This window comes from Ricinus communis, chromosome 1 (genome assembly GCF_019578655.1).
Source record: "Ricinus communis isolate WT05 ecotype wild-type chromosome 1, ASM1957865v1, whole genome shotgun sequence".
Taxonomy (NCBI): Eukaryota; Viridiplantae; Streptophyta; class Magnoliopsida; order Malpighiales; family Euphorbiaceae; genus Ricinus; species Ricinus communis.
The window spans coordinates 5,246,746-5,266,226 of record NC_063256.1 but is presented as its reverse complement, the minus strand read 5'-3'; the positions used below and the strand labels follow the sequence as shown (position 1 = coordinate 5,266,226).

The 19,481-nt window shown below is 36.3% G+C and overlaps 4 protein-coding genes and 2 non-coding genes across 9 annotated transcripts; 3 read left to right on the top strand and 3 right to left on the bottom strand.

Moving 5' to 3' along the window:
- The first annotated feature begins 4,255 nt into the window (after nt 1–4,255).
- Nucleotides 4,256–7,714, top strand: LOC8281932. 2 transcript variants are annotated; one of them, XM_015726726.3, is made up of 4 exons: nt 4,256–5,151; nt 6,156–6,363; nt 6,888–7,343; nt 7,431–7,714. In XM_015726726.3, exons 1-4 carry the CDS (start codon nt 4,566–4,568, stop codon nt 7,516–7,518), a joined length of 1,338 nt encoding a protein of 445 aa, XP_015582212.2. In that variant the 5' UTR covers nt 4,256–4,565; the 3' UTR covers nt 7,519–7,714. The 2 variants fall into 2 exon arrangements, with proteins under 2 accessions (XP_015582212.2, XP_015582211.2); XM_015726725.3 differs by having other exon boundaries at nt 4,267–5,151; nt 6,147–6,363.
- TRNAV-AAC lies at nt 4,395–4,468 on the bottom strand. The gene has a single exon. It is a non-coding gene; the product is annotated as a tRNA-Val (tRNA).
- A 319-nt stretch (nt 7,715–8,033) lies between the features above and the next one.
- Nucleotides 8,034–13,178, top strand: LOC8280792. 3 transcript variants are annotated; one of them, XM_048374014.1, is made up of 10 exons: nt 8,046–8,375; nt 8,479–8,668; nt 9,045–9,203; nt 9,539–9,622; nt 10,001–10,096; nt 10,268–10,360; nt 10,439–10,582; nt 11,140–11,247; nt 12,640–12,691; nt 12,779–13,178. In XM_048374014.1, coding segments are annotated over exons 1-10 (966 nt in total). In that variant the 5' UTR covers nt 8,046–8,373; the 3' UTR covers nt 12,817–13,178. The 3 variants fall into 3 exon arrangements, with proteins under 3 accessions (XP_048229968.1, XP_002534525.4, XP_048229971.1); XM_002534479.4 differs by having other exon boundaries at nt 8,043–8,668; XM_048374011.1 differs by lacking the exons at nt 12,640–12,691; nt 12,779–13,178 and adding an exon at nt 11,829–12,197 and having other exon boundaries at nt 8,034–8,668.
- A 150-nt stretch (nt 13,179–13,328) lies between these two features.
- On the top strand, nt 13,329–16,052 carry LOC125368577 (uncharacterized protein YuxK). Its single transcript, XM_002534480.4, has 3 exons — nt 13,329–14,008; nt 14,346–14,513; nt 15,530–16,052. Exons 1-3 carry the CDS (start codon nt 13,741–13,743, stop codon nt 15,733–15,735), a joined length of 642 nt encoding a protein of 213 aa, XP_002534526.1. The 5' UTR covers nt 13,329–13,740; the 3' UTR covers nt 15,736–16,052.
- Nucleotides 16,053–16,060: 8 nt separating this feature from the next.
- LOC125369108 lies at nt 16,061–16,179 on the bottom strand. Its single transcript, XR_007214597.1, has one exon. It is a non-coding gene; the product is annotated as a U5 spliceosomal RNA (small nuclear RNA).
- An 819-nt stretch (nt 16,180–16,998) lies between these two features.
- Nucleotides 16,999–19,003, bottom strand: LOC125370403 (protein PLASTID REDOX INSENSITIVE 2, chloroplastic-like). The gene is made up of 3 exons (XM_048375632.1): nt 18,584–19,003; nt 18,409–18,504; nt 16,999–17,524 (listed from the first exon to the last, which is right to left on the bottom strand). Exons 1-3 carry the CDS (start codon nt 18,857–18,859, stop codon nt 17,330–17,332), a joined length of 567 nt encoding a protein of 188 aa, XP_048231589.1. The 5' UTR covers nt 18,860–19,003; the 3' UTR covers nt 16,999–17,329.
- Nucleotides 19,004–19,481: the final 478 nt, after the last annotated feature.

The window sequence follows — 19,481 nt, the reverse complement described above, 5'->3', positions numbered from 1 at the left end:
AACTGACAAAACGGCTTGTCCATGGTTGGAGCTCCTTTCCCATGTTTGATATATTTGCTTAATTACGTTAATAAAATTTTATTAACCTTCTAATCGTTCTACTTATTAAGCATCGTTAAGTCATTAAACAATATTGAAAAAAAGTCCCCCTTTTTGATAGGTGTAGAAAATTAAATATTCAAAAACCCTAACTTTACTGTCCTTTTAAGAATTTTAGAAGTTCATACTGCCTTTCGCATGTATGAAATGAGATCTCAACGAAAACAAGCTTTCTGGATGAACGAAAACAAAACTAGTTTCATAGATATGAGCAATTAAAAGGGCAATTTCTTTTTGGCTGCTCCCTTGTATTATAATTATATCTTATTGTTGGATATTAATATCTACAGTAATTAAACAAATTTAAAAATAGATGTTACTTTTCAGTTATATAATTAAGTATAAAAAAAAAACTGCTAGTTTCATTAAAAGAAAAAAAAAAATTCTTGATAGGTGTCTCTCATTTAAAAATTTGAAACAATATATAGAAATTTTAATAGGGAATATAAAATAATAATAAAAAAAAAGAATTCCTTTTTGTAAGTCTCAAAAAACCTAAAATATATGTCAGTCTTCCATTGTTTCAAGTATAAAGTATTGGTTTTAAGAAAGTATAAAATATTTAAAGAGCTTATTACTCATCCAATACTAAGATCTAATACACAAAGGTCCTAAAAGAAAAAAAGAGAAAAGAAAAATCTAAAAGAGAGTCTCTTCTAGAAAGCTTAACAACAAGCAGGCTTGCTAATGGCAAAAATATACTACATCTGCCAACCACCTAAGATTATACCATAGAAATTAATAAAACCTAAAAATGGTGGTCGTGTTGATCTTTGATTTAGACTATTTAGATTTCTAGAGAGTATTTGGAGTGTGCCAATTATCAAATGAAAAGACAATGTATAGGCCCTTACAGATAGCTCTAGTTACCTAATGCCAACATCCAAGGAACCATGTCTCCAAGCCCTAGAATTCAACTCTTCAAGTTATTGCCTTATTGTTGTGGGCTAGACATTAGAAAAACTATACAATTTGTGGGGCATGAAACAGCCTAGCATCACTGCCACTTCTATAATGTTTTACTTCCATTATTTTTCTCTCTTTTGACTGCTTCTTTCCTCTCCTTGTCTGCTTAATCAATCAGTCAGAAAGAGGGTTGGCAGTTAATGGATGGGTTAATTTTTTTAGATTCAATTTCTAGTTAATCTGTTCTTACGAATAATTTTAAATAGGTAAGTAATATGATAACTAAATGATTATGTACATATTGTTGATGAAAGATATGGAGTCCAAGTTAGGAATTCAAGAAATTGTGGTCAGAATTCTAATTTCAATTGAATGACAAACAAGGAGGAGAATTGAAATTTAATGGCCCCAATTCCAAAATCGCACTACTTAATTTGTTTTAGGCATAAAAATAACTTGAGTATTTATTCTTTATAAATTATGGGATAGAATGGGATCAAACTGCTATTGAAAAAAAAAGAATTGTAAATCAAACAGGAGTAATTGGAATGGAAGTTATTTCAAGTAAAAGAATTGGCCCTCCAATTGCTAGAAATTGATCAGTAGGTGGCCATTTCTTGCGGGGTAGTAACTTGTGATAGCTAATTTTACCTGTTACGTCTGGCATAAGCATGACCCAGAAAAATAGAGGTGGAAGTACCAATTTTGAGGATCATGAAACTTTTTGCTCAATTAGACCTAAGCATTTTACATCCTATAAAGGTAATTGAAAATGAAACCTCCTATTGGAAAGTCTAAAGAGTTGTTTCAAGGAAAAAGTACTGGCAAGTTTTGCGTTTAGGGTATGTGTCCTAATAGTGTTATTATTGTTGGACTATTTTTTGTGTTGAAGAAATGGTCCATGGAAATTGGAAAATGACTTAGAAGGTTGGCCTTGTATATTGGGATTTACTGTGGGCACCAATTGCTCTGCCTCGTGTGTTGTTTATTCTCTTTACATCTATATATGTTGTGCATGTATTTGGTCCGACTGTTGTGATTTCTTTCTGAAGGGCTTAACACCCAAGATAAATTCAAAAAATTAATCTAAAAACATGAATATTATGCTCTAAACATCAACTCGTAACATCTTTGGGCAAGAAACTCCCTAGATATAGTGAAGGAATTTGGATAATATGTTTGGAGGTTTAAATTATATTTAAAACATGTGCAAAGTTTTGAAGGATTCAATTAATGGCAATCCTTCAAAACTTTTTTAGTATAGTATGGCATGTCATTCATGAAAACTTTTGTGGGGGAGGGAGGAAGGAGGGCATGGCTACCCCATGTCTCCAAGAAGCTCCCCCCCTACTCATATAAGTTGCCGAAATTGTGTTTCAGGCTTTCCGTTACTGAAACTACACTCCTTATCTGATGAATAGATATGTTGCATATATGTTAGTATCATATGAATGAAATGTCTGATAAAACCAGAATGCAGTAATTTGGAGCACTGTTACAAGCTACATGCATATTATTATTAGTAATAAAGAGTTGATAGTTACTACCATCCAAGAGGATGAGTCGTATAAGTGGACTAAGGGGAGGTACGTACCATATTTCTTGTCAGATGGTTATTATAGCAGTGACTCATGACTCGTGACTCCGGGAGCCCATGTCGGTAGGGTCCTAAATCCTAACCTCTCACGAGATGGTCCAATTTTGGTTTTTCCTAGCAATTCTACAAGGAGCAAGGCAAAGGATCCGATGCAAGGACTGATCAGAGTGTGAGATGGTTAGTAGTAGTACAAGAGTTGATCGGTTCCCCCAGAACACTAGGGCGTTACGTTTTCATGCCATTCACATCTCCACTAGAATGTTAGTTATGGATGCATTCCAGCAGTAAACTGGTTATATCATCAGTCCCAGTAAAAGGACAATAGATAACGAATAAAGTAAGGTCTGTAAAAGCTATTAACCACCAGCCAAAAGCACAACAGGAATAATCACTTACTATAGGACTTCTTGGGCTTCACAAGTGTGGTTCTAAGGTAGCCTTGGCTTCAAACCTGGGATTGAAGTTTTCCCTCAGACGATGTCTGATGGACACAGTTAAGATTCTGCGATCCCTGAATGCTGAGGTATTCGATCAAGTTAAGGCTCCCACTATACTCTTGTGCTGTAACATTTGGAAAATCAGGAATGTTGTATCTTTTAAAGGTCAAAAGCCTAACACTATTGCTGCGGCATCTAAAGCAGAGACGGACTCCAGGAATTTATGAATGGAAAAAACAGAGGCCAATCGGGATAGAACTAAGAACAAAGAAAAATTTCAAATCTTCCTCATTGAATGGAAATGAAAACATAAAACCCGATAGCTAAGAGAAATGGGAATACGTAATTTTCTAAAAGAAATTATATGAAATAAAATTATTCTATATATTGAGTAACACAAAATATATAAAATCACTAGATGAACACTATTTGTTGGAACCATTGGAGCAACCATGCACTAACTCAAATTGACTCATCGTTGAGAAAATGTCAATTATAATCTCACGATGGTTAATTCTTTAATATAAAACAAATAAAAACTAAGAAATGGAATAATACAATAATAAAAGATACAAATATTAAAAAATTAAATAGGAAAAATTGAGGATCTTTGTATAAGTAAAGAAATCATGCAACCCGGATGTTTGCGTATCAATAGATCAACCAATTGTGAACTGGGTGTTTAGATATAGAACTATAATCTACCCTAACTGGGTGCATTTTACAATCTATTCTGTACTATGTTCTCTGTTACATACCTAAACATTTTACTATCTACTCATTACTTACAACATAACGTGCATCTTTTTATAGTTGGATGCAATTTGGTACTGTGATGCATATTGGCAAGTGACATGTAAGAAAATTCAAAATTAATTAGATTTACTTTGGAGAATTTATCTAAAGAAATGGGCAAATTATATTTTTGGTGCAAGTGTAACCCATCTGTAATCTATTGTTTAAACGGTGAAAATGGCAAAACGAAATGAATTCTTTGTTTTAAAAAAAAAAAAGTTGATTGGTGGTCCTAATGGTACAGCCTTGTTTATGGACCAAGATCATTTTTAGCTGGGATTGATGAACGAAATCTGGAGCATATATAGCCTGCTGGGCTGGTTTATAAGCTGAAACTTAACAGCATCCAGTTATTAGGCTCCACATGCATTTAACAACTCAAGTAGACTCATCCACCTTTTTCTTTTTCTTTCTTTTACAAGCTAAATTCTTTCTCAAAAAAACAAGCCATATTAGTTACACGACTGTCTTCAATCTCGTTTTGGTCTGTTATTTCTATCTAAACTTTCTCCTTTTACCATTTGGCCTCGATATTTTTAGACCATGAAAAATTTAAGCAGTGGCGTCGCCCGGGCTCGAACCGGAGACCTTCAGTGTGTTAGACTGACGTGATAACCAACTACACCACGACACCAACGGTGTTCACCCTATGTGATTAATTTTTCATTGGCAAAAGTCAGGAGAGTGGATTAGACCAAGAGCAGTAGTAGCTGTAGCGAAGAGAGCCAGAAATGATGGTGAGCAATTCAATCTCTCTTCTTACTATCCCTACTACCACTGCCTCTACTTCCAATTCAATATCCTTTCGTCTTCTAATTCCAAATGGAACTCTTAAATCATTTTCAACTGTGTCACAGTTCACTCTCCGCTTCAAGAACAACACTTTCCTCTCTTCTCCGCTACCATCTCAAACTACCCTTTTTAATTTCCCTTCTCTTTCGCTCAAAAGGTGCAATCTTTTTTCTCTTTATGCACTGAAGAAAAAACCCAGAAATGGCAGCACTGCCCTCATGGACATGAGTGACTTGGAGGATGATGATGATGATTTTGATGATGAACTTGATGCTTTTGATGATGATTTCGTTGATGAGGGTGACGAGGAGGAGGAAGGGATGCTTTTGCCATTTGGTAAAATGAAAAAGTGGCTAGAGAACAAGCCACGTGGGTTTGGTGAGGGGAAGGTTTATGATACTTTTGTTGAAGATAAGCTGCTTGAAGAAATTGAACAGAGTAGAAAAGCACAAGCTGCTAACTTGGATACTCTTAAAAATAACCCAGTTAAGCCTGCATCCGAGAAAGATGGTCAAAAGAACAAAGGTCTGCTTAAAGTATTTTTTTTATTTAGCATTATAATGTGATGCATCAAGTTACATCCTTAAACTAGTCTTATTTTCTTGTTGCAAGTGAATACCTGTGAGCTTTCTTATATTTACTTTGTTACATATGTTGGGCTAAAATAGTTTATCTATATCATAGAAATCCTGAGTCTGCGCAACATCCGGAAATGGGATATTACTTCTTGTAAAAGAGGCCGGATTATTTTAGTCTCAAATGTTTTAAAATCCCAATATCCGTCATTGGTTATGTGGAGAACTTGATGTGAGCAGATAATGGCTTCTGCTCTTCCACCTCAATGTGCAAGTTTTTGAGGTGGTTCTCCAGTGTTCATATCACAAAGTGAAGAAGGATTTTCCCTTTGCCAATGCATTATAAATGGTTCCTTAATAAAAAGTTATAATGTTCTTCCACAGGTTGAAATGCATGGGGATAGTCGTGTAGCCTGCGTTCTTCATTATAGGGATTGAACCCATGCATCCAAAGCTAGCAGTAGTGCTAAATGTATGTTGTGTGTGCACACCTGTGTGTATCTGTATACACATTGCTGTGTTCTTGACAGACCTTTGCAGCATAGGCAACTTATTGCTGAGTTTAGTTTTGTGTCCAGCCATCATATACCCATGGAGAGCAAATATGTTGTACAAAGATTTATTCATGGAACTTGTAATATAATCTGCCAAGTGAAAAAATAACAAATAAGGATTGTGAAAATACTGTTGTACATATATGTGCAGTACTGCTTGTTGAATACTGGAGGGTTACTAAAGTTAATCCTTAAGGACAGTGCCACTTTTTGCATGCCTCAAGCTTCATTAGGACTCTTTTACCTAGCAAATACATGGTACTTCCAGGATTCATATAATAGTATCTCTCTTTGTACTTAAAGAAGTATAATTAGTATTTAAGGTTCCTTGAGAACGCTATGTATACTTCTCCCTGTTAACTTGAACCTGACTTTCCTCCATGATATTAAGTCCGTGCAGTGGCTGAAGTTGTACCTAGTGGCATTAGAGTGCGCATTATCAACCTTCCAAAGAAAAGGAACATCCACAGAGATCTACAATTAGCATTCAAAGAAGTTCCTGGTGTTGTTAATATATTCCCAGCAGTTTCTGGAAATAAGAAGACGAAAGACCCTGTTTGCAAGGGCTTTGCCTTTGTTGATTTCAAGTCTGAGGAGGATGCTGATAGGTATATCTACTTTTTATTACGTACAATGAAGTATCGAATAGTAGCTGTTTGCCTTTTGGAGCATCATACTATTGATGTAACAAGATAGTGATTTCCTGATCTTGATGCTAGTTGAAAAGTATTTAGCCTGATTTTTTCTATACGGCATTCATGAGGTAGATAATGTTATATTGCAAACCTTGTATATGGTAGTAACATTAAGGAAATATGAACTAGATAAGAAATCCTGTGGAAATGATGGACAACCTCATCATTTTATTCTCGATGGCAATAAGCAAGTCAAGCTAAGTTTTGACATATTCAGACCTAGCTCATTTATTAAATTAGCTTGAAAGTCAGATTCATAAAGCCAAAAACAGCACTTTCGAGCTCTCCATTAATGTCATGTACCTAAATGAGCTACTCATCGGCCTCAAGAGAATGATTGGAGTTCTTGGGAGTGAAGCCATGTAGTACCAGATACATGATATAAACGTAAATTTCCTGCTTGCTTCTTATTTGAAATGCATTTTTTTCCATGACAGGTTTGTGCAACAATTCTCTGGACAAAGTATAGTATTTGGCAGGATTCAGAAGCAGATAAAATGCATGATGACAAATGGACACTCTTCCAACTCTTCTGATGATGAATCAGCAAGCAGCTTCTATTCTGATTCAAACTTGACAGTTCCTGCTCTTGAAGCAGATATAGATGCTAATGCTGATATGGATGACTCATGCTCTGAAGAAACTTCATCTGATGTACCTGATGACATGGATGAACTCAGAACAGAAAAATTGAAAGATGTTACTGATAGTCTGGAATCTTTCAGCATATCAGATTCGGATACTGGTGATATAGTGCAAGCGATTGTGAAACCTACGACTGGTTCATTTTCCCAGAAGAAGCAAGATAAACGACGGGCTACTAAGAAAAAGGTTAGGGCAAAAGCGACAGCAGAGAAGGCTCCCAAGTTGGAAATCCCAGGATCTGCAAAGAGGTGATTACCTGCGTTAAGCTGTCTAGTGGTGGTACTGTTTGCTCTGTTTTTTGACCATATTAATAATCATTGTCAATGCTGATGCAGGTTAAAGATCAGGGAGAAGGCCGTGCTAACTGATGTGTTTAGTAAATACGGTTCGCAATCTGCTATAGCTTCAGTAGAAGAGAGCTAATCCACGTCCTGACTTCCAATTCTTTTGAAACATTATACTAGCACCCGTGTCCATGGAATCCAAACTATGTCATTTAGAATTAGTACTCCAAAGAGAAGAGATGGATATTGTTTGTGATCTACATGCTATACTCCCAAGACCGGCTTTCCAGTTTCAATTTTGTATCACATAAATTTTTATCATTCTTAATACGTTAGCAGACCGTGTCGTATTTAATCAAATAACCATAATATAGTTATAATCTAAGATTATATAATAAGTGCAGAAGCTCTATAAATAATATAAGATTTAATATCAAGTGTTCGGTATTCTCACTTGTGTGAATTGAGGATGCCTGGAATTGGAATTGGAATTGTCTCATTCATTATTCACGAAGAATAGTGAGAATGTCTCCTACAGTAAAAGATATATAAAGAAAAATTGATATAATATGCAAAAGCTAATTTGCTTTTATCAACTAGAAAAAGAAAATAATAGAAAAGCCCATTTGTTATAATACAGTACCTGGATTAATCGTAAATTAACAAAGCCTTTATTGTTCTGACTAACAGAAAACCCACTCAGAATCGGCTGAAGGGGGCAATTAGCCTTTTAGCCAAAAACTTGATTTTATTCGCCTAGAACTAGAAAGTTGATTTTGGGGTAAACTGTCTTGTGTGTCAAAGTTCAGGGGCCAAATTACCCCCTTAGCCTAGAACCCGTACTTAGCTGAGACACATATTTCCTCATTCAGTCGTGAATTGCAGAGAAGAGACAGTAAATTGGAATGAACTGCATATCACGAGTGTCATCATACACAGCGGCTATATTTGGAAGGGGAAAAGGCATTTTATTTTCGAGGAGCGTTTCGCATCAATGTTATTGTTATTCTACTTCTACTTGTACTCCTTTGCGCAATAGAAGCTTTGAGCGTCCTGTTAGTTTTGATTCAGTCAAATTCAATTTACAATTTGTTTTTAGGTTTCGTGCTCAGTGTTACTCGACCAAAAAAGGAAGTGCGAAAGTTTCTCGTGAGAGGAAATTGGATCCTACTGAGTCGGCAACAGCACCTATGGAGCAAGAAAAAGATGCTTTCTTTGTTGTGAGGAAAGGTGACGTTGTTGGTGTTTATAAGAGTTTCACTGATTGTCAAGCTCAAATTGGTTCGTCGGTAATCCTTTTTTCACCTCTCTATTATTATGGTTTGATTTTCTTGTTTGTTCAAGTTAAGTTGTGTGCTTTTGATGTGTTCCTTTTGGCAAACACATGAGATAACAATGATGCCTTTGTTATTTTCATTTGATTATAAGTTCAAGATTAAATGTATCACTTTTTGTGGTTTTAAATTTCTTATGTTGTTCATTCAACTAGGAAATTTTTTATGCTATGGCTTGTAATTCTTTAGTGATTAATCAGTAACAGTTAAAATGCAGACACCGGTATGATGTATTTTCTACGCAATTGTTTTTCTAGTACTGATTGCGGCTTTCCTGTATTTTAGTCTGCAACAATGTAGAATAAATTAATACGGGCTTATATTTTGCTAGGTATGTGATCCTCCTGTCAGTGTATACAAAGGGTACTCTTTATCTAAGGACACTGAGGAATATCTTGTATCACGTGGACTCCAGAATGCTTTGTACGCTATCAGAGCTCAAGATTTGAAAGAGGACCTTTTTGGCACACTTGTCCCTTGTCCTTTTCAGGTAAACTAACAACATTATCCAATAAGCTATTCCTTGTGTTTGTTTGATTTTTAACAATCACCTATATCCATTTTCTGTGATCTTAAGACACAAGATTATTTTAATTTGGTAATTGAGGAGTATCCTTTTGGATTCATTGTAGAATTATAGCCTGTCAATTCAACACTTAGTAAGGATGAAACTTAACTAAATGGAAGTGTCAGATTCCAGTTAGTAGCCAATTAGCAACTTTTTGCAAGAAATCCTTCATCCTATTTTGTTAGTCCAAGGTACTTGAGGATATTTCATATTAGTAACCGGTGTAATTGGAATTTCAAATTAGTTTATTGTTGCAGCAACCTGATTCTTCCAAAGGAGAAACATCTGCGCTGGTTGCAACAAAAAAGAGATCACAGGAATTTCTAGGATTGCAGATTGTGGTAAGTTTTTGGAATCCTATCTTTCTCTGATTTGTAAAATTATTGTATAAGAAAAGAGCTAACAGTGAAAGTGCACTAAGGTGGAATATGAAATCACCTTATCTTTCTCTCTCTCGTGCTTCCTCTCCCTTCCTCTGTATGTGCGCGCGCCTGTGTGTGTGTTTATGTTTGTGGAAATATTGTCTTTAGTGTTTAAGGCTTTATTGAAGGGCATTTAAACTTCCATGAAAGTACATTGTGCTATTGTTTAAGGTTGTGCTATGTCATATAACGTGGATTCAATACGTTGTTTTGGCAGATTCTATTTGCAAAAGATGCGTGTTTATTAGTCTTTGTACTTATTGTGCTTTCCTTAGATGTATGTTTATTGCAATGCAGGAAACTGATGGATCAGCTTCTGGTTTAACTGATCCTCTAAGAAAGCATGCCAAGTTGGATAATCAAACTGAGGCTCAGGCATTGTACTACGATGACGTAAGTGGATGTCTTATTAATGCCACGCAGATGCAAATAAATTTTTGTCATACTGGCTGAGCTATTTTCATAAGTCAGTAATCGAAATAATGAAAGAGGTCCTCCTGAATAAATACTCTTAGGGTCAGGTGATAAATGCTATACAAAACAAATCTGATCCCTTATCTCCAGGACTCCTGTATTCTCGAGTTTGATGGTGCTTCAAAAGGAAATCCTGGACCAGCTGGGGCAGGAGCTCTGTTGCGGACTACAGATGGACGTATAGTATGGAATCTTGCCTTATTTTCTATCCCGTTGTCTTTGGTTAATAGTTCCATCTTTCTAAACCTCCAATTGATGTAGATTTGCAGACTACGAGAAGGATTGGGCCAAGTAACAAACAATGTGGCCGAATATAGAGCCATGATTTTAGGAATGAAATATGCTCTTAAAAAGGGTTATACAAAAATTCGTGTCCAAGGTGACTCCAAACTTGTCTGCTCTCAGGTTGGTTAGTAGCATTTGTTTACTGTTTAAGTAACATTTAATCACTTGTGATTGAATGTAAATAACTATGTGAAATACTGCATCCATATTTCTTTCTTTATTGTTTTCTCGTGTTGATATGGGTGTTGGTGGAGGTGGGTTGGGGTGAAGGGTCAATTGGATTGATCAGCATGGATCCATCTTTTTATAGTTTCAAGCTCAAAACTTCACCTTTTCCAAAAATAGACAGCCAGCTTGTCTGATAGATTCTTTGCCAATGATGTTTGTGGGAAGAATGATATATATTATAATACTTAATGAAAGTCTTGGTTCCAGTATCAACGAGGGAAGCATTTGGAATGTGATGAAGGTGCCTTCTCTTTCTAGCTAGTTAAAGCAGCTTTTTTTACTTCAATCTCACAACTCATGTCCAAAACCCTAGTCTAGGATCCATGGTTGAGCTATCATGTCCATATTTTATTTAGTTACCTAATTGGTGGCCATTTATTTATCATAGATATTCCTGCATGCATCTTGTTATCCCATTTTTTAATCTTATGTGGAAAAGTATGTAACAGGTTCAGGGTTTATGGAAGGTCAAACACAAAGACATGACTAATCTGTATGAGCAGGCCAAACAACTGAAGGACAAGTTTGCTTCTTTTCAGATCAGTCATGTTCTAAGGGTAGGCGCAGTTTATTATAGTTTTTTCTTTTTTGTGATAAATTATCTTACTATCTTGTGTTAGGAAAACATGTGCTAATATAAAAATTATGCTACCATATTTTCCTTCTGTCCTGGACAGATAGTAGTATCACAAGTTCCGTGAGAATCACCAAAATTGATTAGGTTCCTTACCATTCGCTTGATTGCACGGCCCAATTTTTTAAGCGAGCTCTCTCATCATAAGCATTTAGATTTTCTTTCTCTGACCTGGTTCGTTTATACTTCACGTTCAATGTGTTTGAGAACTCAACTATTATGCTAGCTAGTGGACAATCAAGTTTGGTATTCGGGGTCTTTCTCTGTACCATATCAATACTCTATTAAAACTCTATTAAATGAATATAATAATAATTTTTAGTTTATAAGTTTCTACTATATAAAATATAAAATAGAGTAACAGAGTATATTTTGATTATATGATCTGCCTATTTAAACTGCAATTTTCTGTTCATAACCAGCAACTTAGATTTCAAATGCTTGCTGAGCTTGACGAAGCTAGTTTTACTCATCTAGGGATGAAATGTAATTTCTTCTGACCAAGATACAGATCACCTGACCTTCGTTTTGGGAGTGGTCTATTCTAAGGTTTACATCCACTTTGAACCACCTTGATCCTGGTGTTGGCTTACTTCTGGTTTACGATGCAGTCAAGGAAGAGCTTAAGCACAAAGTTCAAAGAATTCAGAAATTTAGAGTTAGGGTCTAGTATTTCGCAATCTCAATATCCAGGGTAATTTCCAGGCTTGCTGGAATAGTGGTTCAGTTTCTATAGGAGAGAGTCTTTATTTTATTTTAAAGTCTTATTTAGGAGTTTTTGTTGGTTTAGGATAGTTCAAGTGTTTCTAGTTTTGTTTAAAAGTCGATATTAGATCTAGTAGGTCTATAAATACCCATGTTATATGTTCTTTATTCAGAGTTTTGTTTAATAAAATTAACAGCAGTTTTGTTTTGAAAATCTTAGAAGCTTCTTTCTTTTTTTTCTTTGTTTTCTCCATTTTCAAATCTGAAATTCTGTACTTATAATACGGTTTTCGGGCTCTTAATTGTTATTTTCCACAATTACTTGTAGAACAGTTTTACCTAATGCTGTCCTACATTGATTTACCATTGACATCTAAATCCAAACAAAACTAAGTTCTTAAGATCTCGTGCTCTTGATGCTGTCCATTCTCTCATGGGGATATTAGAGTAGGAAAAAAAGCTATCACCAAAGAGTATAATAACTTAAATACTATTGCTACTAGTAAGGTGGTTGAATGCCAATGAAAGCTAGTGTGGTTCACTGTTGCTGCTTCTTTTGCTTTGTTGGCTCACTTTAGTGCCCTAACCTGGTGTCACGTGTGCATCACAGGCACTTAATTCCGAGGCTGATGCTCAAGCGAACTTGGCCATCCAGCTTGCTGGTGAGCTTGCCTGTTTCATCCAGTTCTCCATTTAAATTTGTGTAACGTTTAAGCCTCTAATAATCATGGGACTTTTTTCTGTTGCAGATGGCCAAGTTCAAGAAGAGTGTCTTTACAATGATTGAGACTGCATGATGTTGAAATCATGATTATTGGGACAAAAAGTTCGCCCAGGTGACTTAATGTTTTTCAAAGTAGAACTCTGAAGCAGGTGATGTTGCAAATTGGAGCTTATCTGACAGACTTATTTTCCCTCTTAATTTGTCCGTGCTTGAGATCCTGTCAACAGCAGGCATACACCAAAGCGGCTTAAAGACATCAAACTGAAAGACTACTCGGCTCGATTCCCTTTTTTATCCTGAAATAGGCATAAATCTAATAACCTCCCACAATTAGATTATTTATTCATTCCCTGTTATCTTATTCAAACTTGAAAATGTACTCCATAAGCCACTAATGAAACAGGTGAAAACAAAGGGTTGGGTTACTTAATTCTCCCAAAATGCACCGAATTCAATCGGTTATAACATGATCACATTAATCCTTGGTTGCAAGGAAATCACTTACCATGCCACTAGTCATCAGAAAGGACACAGCGGCAAAACTTGATTTTTTCCACTGGGAGATTCCACGTTAAAAGATTGGGGCATGAGATCGATATAATGGCTATAAGGGGTTTGCTATTGGGAGAGACCAATTTTAGATTCAAGTCTCTTTTGCGCTAAAGAAGTGTATAAGGTTGAGGCATTCTTGCTCTGTAGCTCCTCGCAATTGGCTGCAATAATTTTTCTTTAAAAAAAAAAATAGTAAATAGCGAATGCAATTTTAGGTTGATGATTAATTACTCAAGAAAGTTAATTAGGTTCCAAGTCCTAATCCAAGTTGAACAAAACCATTTTCAATCGGGTCCAATATCGGGGTGATTTTTCCGGAAGAACCGACTCCGACTTGACTGCCAAGAAAAGAGAAACTTGTAATTTTCTTGAACAAGAAAACTGAAACTCCCTTTCAATCAAAAATAATTTTTTGAAAAAAACAGAGCAAAGAAAATGACGATGACAAAGTTTCGAAACTTGACTGCAACATTTACACCGAGATCATCTCTATTTTTCTCTTCTTCCTTAAAGAATTACTTCTTTTCTTCCTCTCCATTTCCATCTCCGTTACCAATCGATACCGTCTCAGAAACTGCGGCTGATGTTGCTGGAGAAGTGCTGTACCCAGACGCGTCAACCCTCCCGAGCCCTGTTACACTACCCACTCTCCTCCAGCCACGTGTCGTCGTCTACGATGGTGTCTGCCATCTCTGCCACCGAGGTTACCTTTATGTTATCTGGGTTTCTTCAATAATGCTTGAAAATTATTATGCCAGACTTGCTTCTTAATTCCCTTTGTAATGGAAATGTTATATGTGTTTATGTTCTTGGCACTAGTTGGTTTCCATGTTGTCCAACCAACTTTAATTGTGAAGTGAATTCCTTGAAATTAGCAATGCACAAAGATGATCACCTTTACATTTTTCATTTTTTACCATAATACCACCACCGAGTCCGCATATCAATACCCAATTTCTTTTGTCAAGTTCTTAATGTTCATCTTGTGCTTGTCTCTCCATTATTTTTAAATTGGCATTTTTTATGCTGCAATAATACAGGAGTGAAGTGGGTGATTAAAGCAGATAAATATAGGAAGATTAAGTTTTGTTGTCTCCAATCAAAGGCTGCTGAGCCATACTTAAGATTGTGCGGTCTTGACCGAGATGATGTTCTCCGCCGCTTTCTCTTCATTGAGGGTCCTGATTTGTACCACCAAGCATCCACTGGTTTGTTCCTTGACCACTTAACTTATTACTACATTGTATGATTGCCTTCTCTATTCACTTTCCTTTATCATACATATAGTCTGGATTGATGTTCAGTGATCACCTCAGAACAATAAGCAATAGTGTTACTAATTACAAGTTAGGCTGTTCTTAGAGATATCTGTGGTCGTTAATGTTTTATAGTCGGATCCATTCATCAGTTAAAGAGTGTCCTGTTTTACCAAAAAGTTAGTGAATTTCAAGCATTTAGACTGCTCTAGTAGTTGGGATATCCATGTTTAGGGTAATTCCCATTTGATGGAGAAACCAGCCTAATTTACCTTATTGACCTATTTGCATTTGCTTATATTGCTTTCCTTAGTAATTTAATCAAAACTCTGGCAGCAGCTTCTTATTTGTCGATGGATACCCCAACTCTACCTACTTATACAAGGTTAATACATTAATTATATCTTCCCCCTTGTCTGCTCTGTGTTATGGTGCATGCAGTGACCACTGGGCATATTTCTTGAGAAGAGATGAACTGTGTAGAAAGCTAATATAAAATTCACAGCCTTGCTAGCTCTAGGTCGCTGTCTGTTTCTTTCTTTCTATGGATTTACCTAGGTAGCAATTAAAACTTGGCATATGACAACAAGGGATGTGATTTTCCTGTGAAACTGGAGAGTAAAACATTCTGCATGGGATTTGTTTTGCAGGCACAAATGTAGATGCCTGTTTATAACCCCTCAATTGTTTTCTTAAGAACATTTAACCTGTGTTAGAAACATAGAAAATCATACTATACTTGGATAGATTTCTCATATTAGCAAATTCTCTATTCTAGTGACCTTGACATAAATATTGAACATTTTCTTATCATGATGACCTTTCCATTTTTTTACTATTTTGCTCAAGGACATATGGAACTCGACAAGTGAGGATTTTATTTATCCTACATTTTTATTCAGTCTCAGTTTTCTGCATTTCTCCCCCAGCACCAATTTCCTTAGCTAACTTGCTCGTGGTTCCTGCAGCCGCACTGAGAGTAGTTTCATATTTGCCTCTACCATACTCCGCTTTAAGCACGCTCTTAATCATCCCAACTCCCCTCAGGGATGCAGTCTACGACTATGTTGCCAAAGGACGCTACAATTGGTTTGGAAAGGCTGATGATTGCTTGGTTTTGAAAGATAAGGAGTTGCTTGAGCGATTCATAGACAGGGGTGAGATGATGGGTTGATAGTTGATCGTAACTGTAAATTACTTGGGAAGATGTGCATTCAAAGAGTGTACGCTTTTACTACAAGATACTTTGGAGATATACATTTAAGTCAAGTTTAGAATTGTTGCCGGTGCATATATTAACATGTATTTCATTTTCATCGAAGAGACATACGGACGTTAAATAGCTTGCTTCACTTTGAAACACATGTATCAAAGTATCCAACAAAGTCTTGGACCTTACGCTCTGATGTGTACTAGTTTGTTGACTATTTGCATACAATTGGCTTTCAAAGGGACCCACTCATGTCAATAAAAAGAAAAACTTAACTAGAATTATGGGACCCACTCATTTTAAGAGTGAACCCTCCAAAAATAGGCGTATGCCGCTATCTGCGGCGCGCACACGGTATTCTTTAGTAAAAGGCGAAAGAATAGTTCGCTTTGTGCTCACCGCGCGGCTGCGTGCTTTAATTCGTTTGGTTCGAGCCCCTTATATCCCAAACCTCCTATCTCGTCTATCTTCTGCATCGCGATGTGGGGTTAACGCTCTAAGTCTCACATTCTTTATTCCTGAAGCCTAATCCAAACTAAAGCCTTGGAGGTCTCCCAGCTACCATAGCATGACGTATGTTCTGACTAGTAATAGATTGCCATCTGAGCTACAAACATCTTATCTGGGCACGTCCATAGTGATCTTGCACCCTGCATTTAAGATGATCAGAGATTCAAAAGTATGCCAAGAACTTATGGTACCTTTCCACTTCTACATTGTGCAACCAGCACATTAGAGCTTTGGCAATAAATTATTATCAATCCAGTTAGAATCCATATTTTTTCCCTTCGTTCAACTTTATGTGAGGTCATGTTTATATATAAACAATATAGAGTTATTAGCCATTATAGGAAAAGATCGAGCTAGGTCTTGCAAGAAGTCAAAGATGTTGCATGATAACATACATGCTATCTGAAAACAAACCATAAGAGTTCATATTTCTGCTGTATTCTAAGATGTACAAACTCTACGACCATAATTCTGGTTGCATTGCAATGACCTCTATTCTAGAGAAATACCAATTCCCAGAGAATGGGTCTCAATCTAAAACCCAGAAAATAGAAACAAAAACACTTGATTTATATCTTAAATCTGTGATTGTTGGATGGATGCTATTCAAGAAGCCAAAACAAATGCTAGGACAGAATGCAATAATACACACTCCATATCTGGAGAGGAGAAAAGATGATGCAAACAATGATATCCAATGGAATACAAACACTGAGATGAAGAAAAACATGGGATAACTTGTAGAAACAATTTATTCTCAAAATTTAACAGCTTAACTTTGCTGCTTCTAAGTTCTTATCAAGGTCCTAAGACATGGGATTACATTATACAAACTCATGATCCAGTACAGTTACACAATGCCCTCGCAATCATTACTACAAAAACAACCTCAAATTTTACTACGCTTTCCTCAGTGGACCAAATGAATCATGACTTTTGACTCCCTTCAGACATGCCCAAAGAGAACTAGAACTTCTAGGTGAGCTTTTCCAAATGATGTTTTAATATAAAAATCATCTAGTCAATTGAAGATTCAGGAGTTCTTCTGTCACTTGCTGTCACCTCCAGTCCACTCTTTCCAATCCTTGTCAACATGATCCTGGGCCCATTTTACTGCCGCACGTGCAGCTTGTGGTCCTCCAGGCAGACCTCGTTCATTTATTGTATCAGCCATGTCACAGAAAGGAATAACTAAGAGCGTTCCAGGACCGCCATATTCCGAGTGCAAGAATGTACTGAATATCTGGAAAGCATTATAAGTGGCAAAAAGTTTAGTGCCTTTACATAAATACTTCCAAGAGCAACTGTTTCCAGCAAATAAAACACCTCAAAACCCCAGTTAAGTAAGCAACTAAACAGCATTTAAGCTCAAAAGAAGAAAACAATATTTCGACAACCGAATGCAAGTAAGAACCCGCCTCATATCTTTCAGGTTTGTTTTTAAGTCACACAGTTTTCTTTTGGTTTTCAGACATGCATAACATACTGGGATCACCTACCACTTTTCTACATTTTCTTCTAGCACCCCTTAGTATAAACATCAAGAATGGTAAAATAGCATAGCTAGATCAGTTTCCCGATCTCAACAAGTTTGCAACTTGTTGCTGTTAAGCTGTCTCATTTTTTTGAATAATCCATTTACAAAATATGCAAACAGAAGACAAAACCTGTGTGTCGGGAAAAATCTTGAGAGCATCACAATACATAAGCCGAGTGTTTCTGAATCAAGATCGCAGTAAGACTAGCAATGTCTCTGTGATCTTGTTAGCTTAATAGGTCTCAGACTAATAATGTCCATGTGATCTTGTTCTCTCAACATTCCTTATTTCACCACCCATCTAATTGTTCAATATTGATCCTAAATGTCGGCTGTTACGTGGAATATATGCCACCTTGTTTGGAAAGTCCAAAAAATTGTGCCAGCAAACGGAGTAACAAAATTTACAAACTAGAAGAATAGCCTGCAGTATAACAAGATATAGGCTTTACCACTTTACTGAAGCTAAATTATGAACTCATTCCCAAAAATGAGTGACAAGCGAATTCTATAAATATGCATTTGTGCTTTTCTTTTGTAAAAAAACAACAAAACTTTGAAAAGGACACCGAAAGGGGAAGATTAAGCACCTCAGTGCAGATTCCTACAACTTCTTCAATTGAATCTCCACAGACCCCTTTCTTAGAAAGCTTCTTCTGAAGATGGGTCCTGAATTTCTCCGTCTCCTGAAGACAGAAAAATTATTTAGCAAGATGAGATAGAGGTGGGTATGAAATGCACGAGAAAAGCAAGGAATGAACTTACTACATCAGCAAATTCGGGAATTGGGTCTGGAAATTTGTACTCAGCTGCTCTGCAAATGTGGTTATTTCCCTTATTCTTGGTGACATAAGGGAATAAGTGAAAGCGAGCGAGTCTGATGTTAGTTAAATGAGAGGATGAGCCCAAAACAAGCGGAGTAAAAGTGGAGGGAGAAGAAGAAGAGTAAAGAAATGAAAGGAATGGGCGAGAAATTGAAGAAGAGTAGACGGAGCAGGAGTTAAACGTTGGAGAAACAGGAGCTTTACTCCAGGAAGCCATCTCTCTCTGTTATTTCCTTATCTGTTTCTTCACGAGCTTTTCTGGGCGGGCTAGCAAATTTTCCTTTGAAAGTTTCCGACTCTCCTTTCGATTAAGAGTGCCAATTTTGTATTATTTTATCTAATTAAATTATCTATATTTTGCTTGCGTTAATTCCTTAATGCCAAATATGCCCTTTTAGACGATTATAGAAATAAAATGGAAATAAGCGTTTTCTCCTGAACTTTCCCTTTATTATTTAATCAACTCCTGATGCCTAATTCAAAAATGATTATGATATGATATCCCAAACTTTGCTTTGTTTTGAAAGTTCTATATTTATTATTTAAATTGTTTAATGCAAAATTATGTAATGGATACTCAATGTTTTTTATAATCATTTGAACAAGGAACCAAAAAAACCTAAAAGAAAATTTTATTCTTAGCCCAGAATCCTTAAACCAACTAAAATCTTTATGCAACACAAAAAATACAGTCGATTCATCAAAATCGGGCGTTGTTTAACGTGCAATGCCTTGCTCCTTTTCCCGCAGGAATCATTCTCCACCAGTACAGACGCAGGCAATACAGAACTGAAGAGAGGATGAGCTTATGAACAAAGACCTTGTTGCAGTTTGTTTTG

Coding starts and splice junctions, on each gene's coding strand:
- LOC8281932 (XM_015726725.3), top strand. CDS start 4,566: ATGATGGTGAGCAATTCAATCTCTCTTCTTACTATCCCTACTACCACT. Junction 5,152..6,146: donor AGATGGTCAAAAGAACAAAG/GTCTGCTTAAAG, acceptor CATGATATTAAG/TCCGTGCAGTGGCTGAAGTT. Junction 6,364..6,887: donor TCTGAGGAGGATGCTGATAG/GTATATCTACTT, acceptor TTTCCATGACAG/GTTTGTGCAACAATTCTCTG.
- LOC8280792 (XM_002534479.4), top strand. CDS start 8,285: ATGAACTGCATATCACGAGTGTCATCATACACAGCGGCTATATTTGGA. Junction 9,204..9,538: donor TTGTCCCTTGTCCTTTTCAG/GTAAACTAACAA, acceptor TTATTGTTGCAG/CAACCTGATTCTTCCAAAGG. Junction 10,097..10,267: donor AGGCATTGTACTACGATGAC/GTAAGTGGATGT, acceptor CCTTATCTCCAG/GACTCCTGTATTCTCGAGTT.
- LOC125368577 (XM_002534480.4), top strand. CDS start 13,741: ATGACGATGACAAAGTTTCGAAACTTGACTGCAACATTTACACCGAGA. Junction 14,009..14,345: donor CTGCCATCTCTGCCACCGAG/GTTACCTTTATG, acceptor GCAATAATACAG/GAGTGAAGTGGGTGATTAAA. Junction 14,514..15,529: donor GTACCACCAAGCATCCACTG/GTTTGTTCCTTG, acceptor TGGTTCCTGCAG/CCGCACTGAGAGTAGTTTCA.
- LOC125370403 (XM_048375632.1), bottom strand. CDS start 18,859: ATGGCTTCCTGGAGTAAAGCTCCTGTTTCTCCAACGTTTAACTCCTGC. Junction 18,505..18,583: donor TTCCCGAATTTGCTGATGTA/GTAAGTTCATTC, acceptor TTCTGTCTTCAG/GAGACGGAGAAATTCAGGAC. Junction 17,525..18,408: donor TTGTAGGAATCTGCACTGAG/GTGCTTAATCTT, acceptor AATGCTTTCCAG/ATATTCAGTACATTCTTGCA.